At 38.2% G+C, this 16,952-nt stretch overlaps 1 protein-coding gene across 2 annotated transcripts in view; it reads left to right on the plus strand.

Moving 5' to 3' along the window:
- LOC107582331 (protocadherin-9-like) overlaps positions 1-16,952 on the plus strand; it is a 294,980-nt gene that overhangs the window by 53,869 nt on the left and 224,159 nt on the right. For both annotated transcript variants that reach the window (XM_016268127.1, XM_016268128.1), the window contains exon 3: positions 9,033-9,134. In XM_016268127.1, the coding sequence (XP_016123613.1) occupies positions 9,033-9,134 (102 nt within the window). The remainder of the gene's footprint in view (positions 1-9,032; positions 9,135-16,952) is intronic.

Here is a 16,952-nt window from a genome sequence, read left to right on the forward strand (position 1 = left end):
ACCCCCTCAATAAATAAATAAATTAATTAATTAAATAAAATACTACCTTTTAGTTATCATTATTCTTAGTGACAATTATATATATTGTAGTACAATTTTTTTTAAATAAATCAGGATATTATATTATATTATATTATATTATATTATATTATATTATATTATATTATATTATATTATTATTTATTTAAAGGACATTCTTGATTGTCCTCCCACTGACTACGGAGTGTCTATTATTATTATTATAATGTTTTTTTTTATGTTAACGATAATTATTTTTAAGCTTATTTGTCATAATATCAATGCACTTAATGTACTGTTTGTCATTTTAACCCAAAATCTAAAGAAAAATAATAAATGATATTTTGCTTAAGAAAAATAAAGCCTATTTCCCCCCCATTTTTGTTTACATTGAACTGTTTTCATTATAATACTTTCCCCCCAATTTTTCTTTACAGTAATTCAAGTGTTTTGCTAGTTTGTTTTAGGTCTCATTAGTTCTTGTTATTCTTAATGACAATTCCTGTTATTGTAATAAAGTAGTAAATCAGAATAAATTATATTTAAATTAATCAATTTACATTTTAATTATGGGAGGACTATGGAACAACTGGATGACTATGATTTTTTATTTGAATAAGAATTCGTTTTTAAGGTAATTTATTATAACATAAATAAAATGCTAAATATCCTAATGCAGCATATAGCAGGTGCGATGGATCGCGTACAAACCAATAGGGTGTCGGAATGGTATATGTTTATACTTCTCATCCAACCACAGTCAAATTCACTCTATCCGGATGGCGCGATTCATCTGGATAGGTTTTTTTTAACGATGACAAGCCGGAATGAAATAGGAGTAACGAGGGTATTTTTAAAATGTAAGGAGTAGAAAGTACAGATAATTGCGTGAAAATGTAAGGAGTAGAAGTAAAAAGTCGGCTGAAAAATAATTACTCCAATAAAGTATAGATACCCAAAATTTCTACTTAAGTAAGGTAACAAGTATTTGTACTTCGTTACTTGACACCTCTGTATATGTTACTATTTCTTTCCTTTTGATTTCAAGTCAAATATGACCTGGACATTTTCTTGACACGTTTTTTTTTTTTTCCCTCCACTCAATGATCACACCGCTTTCCTTCGCCCATCTACTGTGTTTTAAGTAGTCATTAACCAATAGCGCGGTCAGGGGTCCTCTTTAGATCAGTAATGTTCTCTAATGATGAGAACGAGGTCCGCAGTAGAAATCGATAAAGGCTTCGTCTCTTCTGAATGAGCAGCACAACAGCAGACCTCCCTGCCATCCACTATCCCCCCGTCTCGACTGCTTAATTGATTGAGCGTTCTGCTTTGCGCTCAGGTCTTGGATTCCTCAGGGTGAGTATTACGTGTCATCTAACCAAAGGGCCCAGTAGATGGCGGGACGATAGAATAAGATCGATTTGGAATATTCTCTGTCACCAGACGCCATAATAGAACGGAATCTGTGTTCCCCGGTCGTCTGGTGTCGCCGGTGTGACCTTTCGTAACCTCAGACACCCCCGCTGAGAGTTACTTTAAGGTGCAAATTAATTATCATTTCAAACAGTCTTCAGAAATATATTTGTGTCAGCGTGGACGGAGAGTTTTGCATGAGAAAGAGCCGTCTCTTTGAATGTGCGCTGGATACATATGGTTATTTGAGGGGTTGGTAGTTTGATAGACTTTTGTTCTTCAAGAACAAAGTGAAAGGCCCCGGCGAAAAGCAATCCTCTTTAGTTCCTGAATGATATGAGAGCGCTGAGGATAATTGGGTGATATTTTTAGTGGTGGCCCCGGCGTTCAAGCTGTTTTTTTGCTGTCGTCTTAGCGAGAGGCTCTCCCTGGCCATTGTCAACTTAAATGGAACGTCGATAAGTTTTGAGCCCACCGTGAAAATGGGCTTAGCGACAGCGCGGTAAACACAAATCTGAAATTTGCTGAAGAGACTGATTGTTGCCAGTGTTCAATCAAATGCTAATGCTCTCTTGTGCTCACTTTCTTCTCTTCCTTCTTCACTACAGCCACGTGCACACTGGAGTGTTTTGAGGCTGTAAGCTGCGTTTTAAACATGACGTTAACCCCCTAAACCATTTTTATATGCAGTATATGTACAGAATATAGAACTCAGTTGACTATAGCAACTTGTTGGCATCTTGGTGGCTTTAAACAAAAGACATGGAAGGTAACATTTTAACCCATTTGCTTTTTGCTATTTTTCTCTTATGCTCACCAAGACTGCATTCATTTGATTGAAAACACAATCAAAACAGTAATATTGTGAAATATTATTAGAATATAAAATAACTGTTTTCTATTAAATATATTGTAAAACTCAATTTATTTCTGTGATCAAAGCTGAATTTTCTGCATTGTTACTCCAGTCTTCAGTGTCACATGATCTTTCATAAATCATTCTAACATGCTGACACATTTTTTTTTTGTTATTATTATCAATGCTGCTTAAAATTTTTGTGGAAACCATCATAAATAGAAAGTACAAAATAACAACATATAATCACATATATATGCAGATATTTTATAAATGTCTTTACTGTCAGTTTTTATCAATTTAATGTTTATTATGAAACAAATATTAATTTCTTAAAATGTTATAATATTCTAATATATATATATATATATATATATATATATATATATATATATATATATATATATATATATATATATATATATTATAATATTATTAATTATCATTTTAAGATTATTTTCCCAGTAATAATTAAAATGTATTTATAGAACATATACAAACCATGTGTATATTAAACATATTGCAATTAATTTTAAATACATTTTAATTTAATTTAATTTAATTTTGTAGGTTTGTCACCACCTGATTTTTTGAGTGAGTTTTGGTAGAACGTTTGTTAGAACACGCTCATAAATAACCGAACTGAATGTGTGCAGAATGACATTAAGCACTCAGAAGAGGAGTGACTACTGTATCTGTGTCAGTTCACAGCAACAGTGCGGACCTGTACTAGAAAGACTGAAGGAGAGAGATAAAGAACGACGGAGAAGATGTGCTTCATGGCTCTCTCTCCTCTTTTACGAGCTCATTTGCAGCGCTGGTGCACCAGTAACTCAACCATAGTGAGGAGACTATAAGGAAAGGGCCGATTATGAATGCGATATATTAAACATGGTGGCAAATATATTAAACATACTGGGCCGATCTCAGGAGGCAGGCTAGATAATGCGCTGATTGATTTTTACTGAGCTGTTAACTATTAATGCAGCTGTAACAGAAGGAGACCAGCGGACATTTATCAGACCCGTAACACGTACCTCATACGCCGTGGCTGGAGTCGGCTGTGAAGGATCCATTTAGTAATTATCAAACGGCCCCCCGTGACGCATGGTGGCTCTCGGTGATGATGAGATTTCTCTGAAGGTAATGCGGTTGGTAAACAGTCGGTGTGGAGGATGACGATGTGTATTTATTTATGTTGTATCCTCCAGGAGCAGCTTCAACCTTAATAAAATGTGTTTAGTTATCTCTTGTTTTTTATCTGCAGGCATCTGCAGTTTCGCTAAGTGACCCATGGGGGCTCGGTAGGAGGCACATGTTGCCACTGTAACTGGAAGTTTGCCTGATTATCATGCGGGGAAACAAACAGAAAGGGCTTATCTGGAGAGAAGTGAAGTGCACTGAAAAGATTAATTAGGCTGAATGCTTTGGACGCTTTAATGAAGAGGCCTTGAGATGAGGTGCTCACGCTCCTTCACACAGGTGCACATCTCAGCTGGGTCACGTGAAGCACTTTCAACTGTGCCGAAGTCACCCACGTAACAACTTCAGCGCCGGGACCACCCTCGATTTTGTGACGCTTTGTCACAGAGACCGCAGGAACTCACAGGCATCACCGCGGCAAGAAGAAACCTAATTAGGAAGAATCAAAAGAACGTTTGTTTAAAAAAACGACAAGTGATACTTTAGTTTAAAAAGCTGCGGTCAGCCCTTGACATTCTCATTATGAGGTATTATTTTTGGTGGGTACGTTTAACTTTGAAGAAAAACAGAGGGCAAATTTCTTGATGAGTGTGTAAAGACTGTTTTAAATTGAGGAAAAGATGAGGAGTAGGAAACGGAAGCATGATTCATAAAACGTACGCATGTATGGATGTAGGAAGTCTCCGGTGTGACTTCGAACATGAAAGGCCTGAAACATCTATGAACATGAACTTTAGGCTACGTAAGCCAAATTTCATACGCTCTTGCATTTAGAATATGTCATAGCAAATTCATAACGCTGGGCAAGTAAGTAAGGGGCACTATAGTGGATGTTACATCTTATGTGTTTAGTTTTGAAGTTTGAAGAAGCAGGTTGCATGGTTCTCAGAGTCACTGAACACCTGGAAATGTGTGGAATTGTGATTTTCCAGGCATGGGAAAGTTATGCATTTTTGTATACATGAAAAATATATGCTTTTTTCTGTTTTTATTTAGCTAGAAATATTAGTAGGTGTAATCTGTGGAAACTTTTTTTCTGCCGTGGGATAAAAAAAAAAAGTATGCAAATTAATTTTTCATAATTCAGACTTTTTCCTTTGTGATTCCGAGTTTATATCTCACAATTCTGACTTTTTTCTCACAGTTCTGAGAGAGAGAGAGAGAGAGAGAGATAATTGCAAGATATGAACTCAGAATCGCAAGATATATGTACATAATTATGAGATAAAAACTCACAATTAACGGCAACAAAACAAAACAAAACAAAACAAAAGTAAAAAAGTATGAATTGTGAGAACAATATAAATGCATTTATTTATTTATTTTCATGCCAGAAACAGGCTTCCATTGTAATCTCTAAAAAAATGAGTTTGAAAATAATTATAAATAAATGTTGCCCAATAAAGGTGCACAAAAAGACCACCAATAACAGGACATGCACAGACTATAAATTAACAACTAGTAGCTAAAACTCTCTCTTTATCTTAATAATCGGTGGATATATAGTTTATTTTGTGTGAAATTAATGGGCCCCTGAAGAGAGATACATCATGAGATCAATAGATGTGCTGTGGGTGTTATTGTTTGAACCAAAGCTCATGTGATTGACAGAGGGTTGTCGTACAGTCCCATAGCATCCCTTCAGGCACATTATATTTTTAAAAGCCCTTGATTTATATCATCCGTCTGGTTGTGGTGTCTTTATGAAGCATTTGATGTTATGTGCGTATGTGTGTATGAGCGTTTGACCTCTTTCCTGTAAACATGGCCCTCTGTATAAAAGCTCTCTATATAAATGATGATAGATAATCTAGATAACAAGAGTAAATGGAAAAGTGCCATCAGCATCACCTGTCTATCATGCACGCTCACGCACACACACACACACACACACACACACACACACACACACTTATTTACTCTTGAAGAGTGCCAGGCTACTTAATCCAGAGTAATATTCCCCCCCTTAATCACATTCATAAATTGGTAATGATATTCATGCACTTGTGTGATATATGGCAAATTATAATGTCAGCGTGTCTTAGCCGTGCTGCCGTCATTTGAATATGGGCTCTATTGCTTTAATAAATCATGGTGGGTGGGATATGGCAGTCATTAGGTTGAATGACACTACAGAGTCGTGTAAAAAAAGTGCATTCAGCTCTCATATGCATCACGTTGTTAATCATAATATGACTATTGGGGCCATCATGACTCTAAAGTGCGATAGACGGAAAAGAAAAGAACTAGGCTTTTATTTTGTGGTATTTTATGTAGGATTTTTATTTATTTATTTTTAAAAAATTAATATTTTTATTCAGCAAGGATGCATTAAATTGACCGAAAGTGCAGTTTTTGTAACAATGTAAAATCTTTAGCATAAAAAAAATAATAAAAATAAATAAATGAAAAAACAAAACAAAATCGAAATACATATATAATGGATTCCACAAAACGAAAGAAAGAAAGAATGAATGAATGAATAATGATAGTAATGAGAAATGTTTCTGGAGCAGCAAATCAGCATATTAGAATGATTTCTGAAGGATCATGTGACACTGAAGACTGGAGGAATTATGCTGAAAATTCAGCATTACATCACAGAAAAAATTTGCATTTTTAAATATATTCAAATAGAAAAGAGTTATAATACAATAATATTTGTTATTAAAATTTATTATAATATTTTTACTGTATTTTTCAAATAAATGCAACTTCGGTGAGCTAAGAGACTTTGACTTTCAAAATGATTTAAAATCTTACCAAACCCCACATATTGAATGGTATATTTGAATGTATATTCCAGGGTGGAAAAACAATAATTCCCACCAATGCATTATCTTTGTTTTTTATTCATTTCTAATGAAACCAATTGTTCCTGTTATTCCAATGGGGTGTGCCATTCACACCCATCAACTGAAAGGCAGTCAGTTATTAAATTCTGAATTACCCCCAACCCAACTAAACACCAAAATGCATGACCCAAATCTGTTACATGTCGACTATTAGAACCAAAGCAAAAGCGTGACTAGCAGAAACCTTCCACAGTACATTTTTGTGATTTGCTGCAAATGTATTGCACTAAACATGAAGTACAGAGGCTCTGTTTTCTACTTTCTTAAAGCTCAGCATGTATTCAGTTCAGCAGAACATGCTTTGTTTGAGGGAATGAAGGACAGATGACAGACAGCTTGTACTTTTACAGAACGGAAGCAAGCTTCCTTCTGGCTTTGATCACACATCTTGCTGTGAGAAAAGCTCTCGAATGCACACAGAAGGCTTGTTCTCACGACTACACACACCAAACACGCTCTGTATGTGCCAGAGTAAGATTACAGTAAAAATATAAATTAATAATACAATTAAAGAGTACAAACCATACGCCAGTGCTCTAGAATGCGCTTTCCTTCACTCTCGCTCACTAATGGATAGAGTAGAGAATCACGCTGGCATCAAACGACTTTGCCAACTGCCAAAGCATGTTGTCCAGGTCAACGTGACTTTAATTAAAACACAGAGTGTGGGCGGCACCGAGCTCCAGACAAATAAGTAAATAGACATAGTGGTAAAGGAAACAGACTTTTTGACACCTTGGCATTGCAAACGTAACTTCAGATTTCATGAGGCGAAGCGAGCAGAGATGGAGTAGCGATAAATAGCACGTGTAAGAGGGCGAGGGTGTGCTCTCGAAGGCGTTCTGGGGTTAGAGACAGTGATGTATGCCCGGGCCTCTCGTCGGCCCTGCCTCATTACTGGGTGGGCATTTTGTAAATCAACAGATAATTACGGTATACATCATAGTGTTCGCATGGCCGCATGGATCAATTTACTGGATTTAGTTGGAAAATGAAAAACGGCTCTTTCCGAAGCAAATAAACCATTTCTTTAGTATTCATAGCATCTCCAGAAGGCATTTGAGCGCAGTAGCTTTCGGGTTGCCTGCTTCACGCTTTTTGCGTGACCTTGAATCTCATGCGATGCTTAGCGCGCGTTTCGTAATTTCCCGTCTTGCCTTGTTCGCCGAGCATGTAAATATACAAAAGCCTTTATTTGTTTTGTTTGTTTGTTTTCTTTCAGGTCAGCATTTAGGTTTTAATTCATGGCTGTACGATAAGCAATATGTTTTAGCTTCTCTCACTTTGTTTGTGAATTACAATGAGGTCGCCTTGCCTCCGCCAAAGCCTTTTTGATTGCTTTCCCTGCTTGAGTATCACTCTAATATCATTTGAAATGTCACCACTCATATGTGTTTGTTTCATATGCGTCCCTCTTTCTATTGCATGTAACAAAAAAACACAGAAGAGAAAAGACGGAAGCGTGCACGCGAGAGAAAAGCAGATTACCTAACAAAGGGCAGACTGATTTGAAAGCAGGATATTTCGCTGAGATTCACAGCAGAGGCTTGTCAAACACAAATGCCGTATGCTTATAAAGGCAATTTCATTTTCAAAGGAGATATAATCAGTCTGTATCATTTTGGACACAAAGCGTGAAGAAGAAAACATCTTCAGTTCTGCCTCAGCTTAAAAGCGCTGTGTAATTTGTCACCTTTTGAGTTCACTGAGTGTTTGGAAATTGAGAGCCCCCTAATTGTATCCTCGTGTGTAAAATATTAAGGATGCTGCCGAAGGTCGGAAATTTTCAGAAACCGTGTTTTTCTGTCGGGTTTATGAAAAGTGACAGAATGCCATTCATTCTCCTGGTTTTGGAAGTGTCTTGTTGAGTTCCATTAAAGGCCTCATGTAATAGGAAGCACAGCATTTGTAATACCTGTTGAAACAGGAAATTGGTGTGGCCTGAATTGCAAGATTCAGACTTGAAATAGCAAGCGTCATGCGCATTCTAAAGAAAAAGCAGGTTGTGTCTATCAAATACGAGGCTAGAAACACGAGACTGGAAAATCTGGTTTAAGCTAGTGGTTTTGGAACATAATGGCTGGTCTAAACTGGTCATTTAATGGTCCAAGCTGATCCATGATGCTTCAGATTTCAGATCTAGTCACCCAGCTACTAATCAGCTTGCACCAACTTATTTAAAATAATTTTAGACCTTATTCCAAAAAAAAAAAAGTTTCCCCCCAACATCGGTCATGATATTGAATATCGATATTACAATTATTTTATAAATAATTTGTAATATAAGTTATTTATTGACTGATAACCTACAAATGGCTGAAGATTAACATTTTGAAATAAAAACAAATCAATTACAAATAATGTACAGTGTGCATATTGATTTTAATATGTTCTGAAAATTAAATTTTTACAATGTTTATAAATTATTATTTTTATTTTTTTTAAAGATTGCGAGGTAATTGAATCTATATATAAACATGTAACATCCAGTATCCATATGTATAACCAGTATTATCCTGTTTGTCTAATTTATTCTTCTGTGAGAAATCTATCTTCCTCTACTTTCTCTGGTTCCCATCACTCCCCACACTTTGTGATTCCAGCCATATCATCACTCATTTCACATCTTTGAAAAAGTTGCTTACTAGGTGGACTTGTAACCCTGCCTTTTCTTGGCTTTTAAGGGAACGCTTACCCGTGCCCGCACCGAACTGAACCCCGACTATCTGGACCTTCGCTCCCGAGCCGAGCTCAACCCAGAGTACTGGACGCCCTGCACTCCTCTAGTGAGTAACCCTTGTTCAGATTGTTGAGATGGCTGCTGTTGAAGCCCCATTAGAGAGCGGCACAGGTACACTTTTCACCTGCTTGTTTGTATGTCTTCTGTGCTTATTGGTTTCTTTAGTGACCTCTCTAACGATGGTCTCTTCACTGCTACATCATTATAACTGAGCTAATTTTACATAAACACACATACCTCCCTCCCATTGCTCTCATTACCTGAGTATGTGCAGGGATTGTTGTCTTCTGGGGATTGGGACAGTTTACATGAAGCTTTGCTTGCCACTGGACCTAATGATGCTTGTTTTTTGGTTTTCCTTTTTTTATTGTTGAGCTTTGTGCAGAAAGAAATGCATATACGAGTTTGAAGTCTTAAAATGTTTGTGGTGGCTTTTCAGGAGCTAATCTTGGCAGCGCTCTTGACCGGTTACATCAGTCGATGCTTGTCATTTGCAAGTGCTAATGCTAATTATTATGCGGTTTGATAAAGGTGAATGCCTCGCTCTTTGTGCATGCTTTCATGACTTCTTCGTTTGGGGACGTTCAGATGATATATGTCTGCTCCTCACCGACTGTTATTCTTTGTCCTAGCCGATTTAATACTCTCATCAGAAGAGTGTGTGCTCAAATGCAGTGAGTAAAATCAAACACATAAATCATCCACAACACCTTTCTTCTCATTCTACAGAGTGCTAAAGACTTTACTTGGGCTCTAAATGTGTGTGTGCATTTGTAGGTGCTTGAATGAGTTTACTAGACCCCACAAGGTCTATGTGGGTGTGACGGGGAACAGATATAAAATAAGAGGGTGGTGAATGGAGAAGTAGAATATTTGCAGTGGAGAAGGCAACAAAGGAAATTCAGAAATAAACCATGACTGTAAGACAACAAATAGGGCTCGTTTCTACCACAGGGACCTTATGACTCTCGACATGCCCACTGTATAATCATCAACACCCCTTCAGCTCCATTCTAAGACCATGTATGGGCTGTACTGCATTCCTGATCAACATTTCACCCTATTTTTGCTCTGCATCTTTCCTTTTCCCCCATGTCACTTCTTCTAACTTCCAGCATGTCTGCAGGGAATATGCATCCACTCTGTCTGTGATTGGAATATTCTCCCGGGCAGTCAATAAGATGATAGAAATGACCTGCATGTTTCCAGATGTCACCATGCATAAGAGTAGCTCAGTGTGCAGCCAATTACAGCGGTTTTCCAATGGGACTGGTCCTCATCATTGGAGTGTGAATGGTCACTTTCCCATACCATCCTGTGGGTGCACTGTCAATTCACACTCATTGCTCTCTCATTCAGAATTAAACACACAAATACTTATCTTGTAACTAAAATTCAGCACCAAAATGGATTTAAATTAAAATATAATTAAAGTTATTATTACTTTCAAGGTTACTTAAATGTAAATGAATGACTGTTGAATGACAGTATATGTAACATCCTGGAAAATGTTCCACCAGTTCTGTTTTTGTGTCTAGAGTACAGTACAGTGTCAGAGATGTTGTTGATCGGATAATGAGAACCTACTGCTTTAGGAAAAGGCTGGTCTTGATCAGTTTTTCAAATGGGTGATGGCTGGAGTGTTAGAGGTCTTGTCTGATGGCTTTCAGGACATCAGTTTGAAGAAACTAAAGGAATAGGCTAGTCCAGATTGTTATTGGTGAAGTGAGGGCAGACTCAACAATTCTAGTGTAGATCTAGACCACCACATTGGGGCTACTTTAGTATTTACCTCCCTTTCAAGGTAGTCGTTTAGTTATAAATCTTGCTGTAGGGTTTCAGATGGGCAGGTTGTTGTGACAAGAAGTAAAGCTCCATTTGACGCCTGTTGTGAACTATCCTTTCCAAGTCGGAGAACTTCTTGGGGTCCAGCAGGGACTTGTTTCAAAGTAGATCAGAACAAGTTACTCAATTGTCGATAGGACCACCAAATTGTCATGAGTTTGAAGTCATTAAAGTTTCTTACGGCCCCAGGGGACTAGAACAATAGCTGATCTTTTAAAGCAAGTTGAAGCAGCATAGAGGTCCAGCAGGTGGCAAAGAAAGTTAGGAAACCTGTAGTTGGTCAGCATTGTGCTTCAAGGACTGTCATCATCTTCCCTCGGGAGAATTGGGGTCTGGTGGCCCCTCTTTTGTTCTTGAAGTTATCTTGGTTATATGCACAGATGCACCCAGACACAGTTTGTTAATTTTCTTCATGCACCAAATGTATTTCATCCTGAACAAGCCGGTTTGATAAATGGCTTTGTAAACCAGCCGGAATCGTATTCTGTTGAATTGCTAATGGAATTAGAGCTGTATTATGAAAAAGGTTGTTTTTGGAGAACATATTGCTTGTTGTCTTGAGGTCAGAGCGAATGTGCAGTATATCTTGTACCCTCCTCTGTCATCTCTCAAAGGTCAGCAGTGTGATTAACCTCAGGTCAATTACACCCAAGATGCTGCACACAATCTGTTAGAATGCATTAGTTTGGGGATAAGTGCACAAGGCAACCAGTTTTACTGATCGGAGGTGATCCTTCAGTTCCAACTGCAGCTCTGCTAATATGTTGTGCATCTCGCCAACTGTCAGTTATTGCTCCCCTGAGCCTTTAGAACAATATTACGACCGATATTAGTTATTGAAATGAGCCGCAATTAACACAAAACCAATTGAGTTCATTATGGAGTTCATCCCTCTTTATTGCTCTGCAATCAGTTGCTGTTCTCACCTCAGGACCGCGGATGGAAGGGAAGAAGTCAAGCACAGTAAGTCGACAGTACACTTCAGAGCGTGTCAATAAATGGTCCTTCATGCCTAACACCGTCTTCGAAATAAGCCGGCCTCTCATTACAGGAAACACGGCTAGTGCATGTATATCTTCACTAGCGATGGACAGATAAGATAGATTCATTGCTTTGCTGTTCAATAAGTGGCTGTTGCAGCATAACGGAGATACTTGTAATTGGGTATCTGCCCTGGCGAGCCCCAGGTGCATGTACTCATGGTTTGCAGGCAGAGAGGAATCATGGGATTGATTATGAAGTCATTCCAGGGTTGTGTGACTGTAATAGCTGCTGTTTTCCTCCATCATGTCCTGGAATATTCATGAAGCGGAGCTAGGCTATGTCTGAGGAGACCTGTCAGCAGGGAAGAGAAACATTTCTGAGCTTGTAGGGACATCCTTGAGAAGGAAAAATGGCGACTTTGAATTGCTTTTTCGTGTATTTGCACGCATTATTGATTTATTGACCTTCTGTCGGGACAACGTGGTTTGAAGACAGACTAGGGCCAATTTATTCATTCCGGTGAGAGGGAAATGAGTTTAGCTCTGCCTCGCTGACTGAACTGAGTGATGACTGGGCCTACAGTAGGTGCTGATTAGCGAGATTGAGCGCTCTTGACACTGTTAGAGTCTCGCTCATTAGATGATATGAGGTACGTTGACTCTTTGGATCCTGCTAGGCTGTTCAGTAATGAGAACCTGAAAAACCTCAAAAGTTACAGAGAGCATTTCTTTAATCTGAATTGAGGATGTAACCAGGGCTGAGGGAGCAAATGTAAAGCTTTACAAACTGGACATTGATTAAACTTCCAAAGTCCTCTTCAATGTCCATAACGGTGATGTTATGGCCCCGCTTCAGATGTTTTCCTCTCTAAAGTGGCTCTTAGAGGCTGGATGTGGTCTGAAGCCTCATGCCATACTTTGTGTCGAAAGATTGTGTCTAAGCGTTTTAGAAAGTTGGTCAATACTCATAGTGAAGGTGTATTTACTGTAAGACATTTGTAAAGAAAGAGAGACCTCATGAATTATGCATGTGTATAGAGCTCCCATTTCTGTTCTGAGATAGGAAATGCATCCCTTTCTTAAGTAAAGAGTAGGGATACTCCTGGGGCGAGGAACTCTACCTTTGCATTAGTGAGGCTGTCTGCATTGACTCGGATTGAGTGCTAGAAGCTCCAGACAAATCCTTATGCATGCTTGGATGTTAAAGGAATAGTTCACCCAAAGCTAGCAATTGAGTTATCATTTAAACATCTTCACGCCATTCCAATAGAAGCCTGTTTTTGGAATAGAGCAGCATGAATTTTCTTCAGAATTTCTTTTTTTTTTTTTGCGATAAGGCCGATAAACACCAGGCTAACAATGTCAAGCTGTCGTTGAGCGTCTGTTGGCCTAGTTTTTGCCGTTTGTTCCACACCATTGCCAGTAGTCTGATCACTGTCATGGCTTTTCAGCCAATTGAGCATGTCAAATAAGAGCCTGTCAGTGAGTGACCACTCTGATTGGGTGTTCAGCTTAGCGAACCAGTGCATGAAAATAACTTAAGTGACAAAAGCAAGTAAACAATAAAATCGAAAAGGGGCACAAACAAGAATGCTCTTCTCATTGTATATTCGTAATCCTAGCTCTTCCGGTTTCATTTTTTTTAATGGTGAATACAGACTACTGCCACCTGCTGGTACGGAGAGTTGGCTGTCGTTTTTGTGGTATTTTGATGCACTTTTTTTTTTGTCCCAGGCGCAAATGATGTGAAATGGCATCACAGTCGACGGCAGAACAAAAGTCTTTTAATTTTTAAAGCGACAAAAGGGTAAATGAGTAAAAAACTTTGCCTGATTTCAGTGAAATGGTAAGTCACAGAGCATCTTGTTGGAACTAATACCCTTTTTGTGTTGTGGTAGAGTCTTGTTTGAAATCAAATTTTGTCATTATTAAGTTTTAGCAGTTGTTTGTTGTATAGCCTCCAGCCTTGATTTGGGCCATTTTCTTATTGTCGCCCTCTTTCTCTTACGGTTTCATTGTTTCTTTCTCTCTTACTTTCTCCACTTGTGTTCTCTTTCCATCTCTCTCTCTTTGAATTGCTCGCTCTCTCTGTATTATTAAGAGCAGAGCTGGTGACTTGAGATAAGTGGTCACTCCTAGAGGCGTCTGCTGGTGAGAGCACTCTTTTATTTGGTCAAGATGGATGGTTTGAAACATTTCCCTGAAAGTAGCAGTCAGCATTGCCACTCTTTAAAATGCTTTTGTCTGGTAAGAGCTCCTGCATTAGTGTATAAGGCAGGGTCCAGTGTTTGTGCCCTTGTAGTGCTTCAAAATGTCTTACTCACTTCATTCATCAGAGTCCTTATAGTTCAGCAGCATAAAAAATAAATAAATCTGGTCATCCAACTTTTACCTCCCCAGGCCAATGACGACCTATTTTATTTGTGCTTCTTTTTTATTTTCAGATAATAAAACTTGCATTACAGAAAATGTGACTGACTGAAAGGGCCGTATACTTTAAGAATCAGTGTTGAGTTGATAAGAACATGTAGAACAAATGTAATTTTCTGCCCCAGTTTGGTGGATGTGAAGGACAAGGTTTTCCATATTTTGACAGTCTCGGTTGCCTATAGTTGTTTCAGCAGCAGATGTTTTTCCCGTTTTGTACATTCGATTGTCATGTGTCGCATGTTTCCTGGTTTTTGATGATGTCATAATGCATCGTTTACACAAACCTGTCAGCTCTTCCCGTTTGGTGTACCTCAGTCTTTCAGTAGATGTCACTTCACGCTTATGCACATCACCCGCAGTCTATTTTTACAGGGATGAGGAGACATATGCGGGTAGAACGAGTTGTACAAGTTTGTTGGATGGAGTTTCGCTGAATGGATGTTGGCAGAACCATGAGTGCTACACAGAAGCTAATAAAAGACAGACTCACCGATACTTTGACACTATTGACGTTTTTTGCTGTCACTCCATGTATAGCACTTACGGTTTCATACTGTCGTTTGTGAGTAAAATTAGCCAGGCTATTGCTTCGGTGAAGTTTTCAGTAGATTTAACGCTGGCTGCCATGCAGCATAAGCTCATTTGCTTGTTTTGTGTTCAGAAATATGCCCAAGCACTTGCAATGCATTGGCCAAGCATTTGCGTGCTTGTGAAGAATGTCTGTAAAGCTGTATTCGAACTGTCTACTACTTTCGCAGTTGGCCCCCTAGTGGCAGTCAGTTTGTCTGCGTGTTTACAAAAGTTGATTAAGGGTTTAACCCTTTGTGAGTAGTACGGGTTTGTATTCATGTGTGATTTAGATGAGTGTGTGTTAAAGGCCTGATGGGCCAGCTGTGGTGTCTGGCTGTCAGTTTTATGCAGATGAAGAGTTCAGATAGTAATTATCTAAATAATTAGCCTGTCCCAAAGGAAAGTAAGTTTGTTCTACTTCAGGCAATCCTGTCTCTTTGGTCTCTGCTGTCTGCACGGCATCTGTCCTAATGGCACAGTTCCATATATCTAAAAAAAGAGGCGCCATTTGTTATCTGACTCGATTATTAATCTAATAAATTGGCATTAGGCACCTAAACACACATCCTGGAAAAAATCCATCAGATGTGTTTGTTGTTGAGGTTTGTGTTTTTTTTTTTTTAACAAGATGAAGTTCGTTGTGTGCTTCTAGTGGCCACAGAAAGAACTGCATAAATGTTTTCAAGCATGATTCAACAACACTTGTCTGCAAATCGACAAAAAAATAGTTGTGTTCCAAACTCACACCACAAAAAAAGAAATGTACATTGAGATTTGATTTTATACATCAGGAATTGACTGGATCAAGTGGTTTCTATATACTAAAACAATAAAAGTGCTTGATGTCAGTCAAAAATGAAAGAGGCGTAGCAATTTATTACATTTTGATTATGAAGACAAATGATTATGATGACATTTTTTTCATGTATTCTGGACCTATTTTTGAAGTGGCTGCTATTAGTTCTTTATGGGAGAAATGCTGGAAAAATAAGTAAATAACTGAACAGATACAAGGCACTTATCTCTGCCTATGACTGATGACTGTCTAGCATCAGTCAGCGTTATTGCTTTAATGAATCCAATCGATCTGAGATGGTTGGCTGTGGTGCTGCTCTCCTCAGGGCCCGTATCGCCCAGTTGATGCTGATGATCTCTTATCAATGAGAGAGTTAACAGTGACTTATCACTTTGTGGTTATCACCAGTATTTTCTGACATATTGCCAATATTTTAAATAAAGAGAACACCTCTGCGGCTCTGATGGAGGATTGCAGTGCTTAAAACAGGCAACAGACGTAAAGGATTTACATTTGGCCTTTAAACAAGGCCGGCCTGTCAATACCCCTTAACCTCAGAGATCTGCTGCTTTCATGCCAGGATGGCCCATATATGAAGTGGTTTAGGCGGATAGTCCTTCAAAATGCCCCATTTTTTTTTCGCTCTCCTGATCTGTCTTTCCTTTGCACACATACACAGTTTTGGCCTTTTGAGATTTGGGGCACTGCTTTCCAAATTGACTTTTATCAAACTGTCTCAGGGAAGTAGGCTTTGTAGGTGGGCGGCACTCTATTGTTCTCCTGCATGTAGTAAACAACGAAAGAGGAGCTGTTCGATATATTTTCTGCTATCGTCAAAAACCCCTGCCAACCTAAGGGCAAGCTTATTTCTTTCACCCCACCACAATCACATGTACACAAAGAAACGAACCAAAAGTGAACCAAAGAAAAAAAATAAAATTTCATAAAGAAAGGGCCCCAGTTTTTGGACTGATTTACTTGTTTGTTTGCTTATTTATTTATTTAGACATAATTCCCCCAATAATTTCCCCAAATTCTCTTGACAAATAAATGAATGAATAAGCAAGCTTGATTTGATTAAAAAAAAATCTATTACAGTAATTTACTGAGATGTAATGTATTGAGAGTCATTTATTGTAAAAATAATGTCACTATAAAACGGCTTGGATTTATTATTATTGTTTTTTTTTTGTGGTTTTGAGGTTGTGAACTGGACTTTTATTTGTGAAGTTCACTCACA

The sequence above is a fragment of the Sinocyclocheilus grahami genome, unplaced genomic scaffold, assembly GCF_001515645.1.
Source record: "Sinocyclocheilus grahami isolate Dianchi unplaced genomic scaffold, SAMN03320097.WGS_v1.1 scaffold43.1, whole genome shotgun sequence".
Classification (NCBI taxonomy): domain Eukaryota; kingdom Metazoa; phylum Chordata; class Actinopteri; order Cypriniformes; family Cyprinidae; genus Sinocyclocheilus; species Sinocyclocheilus grahami.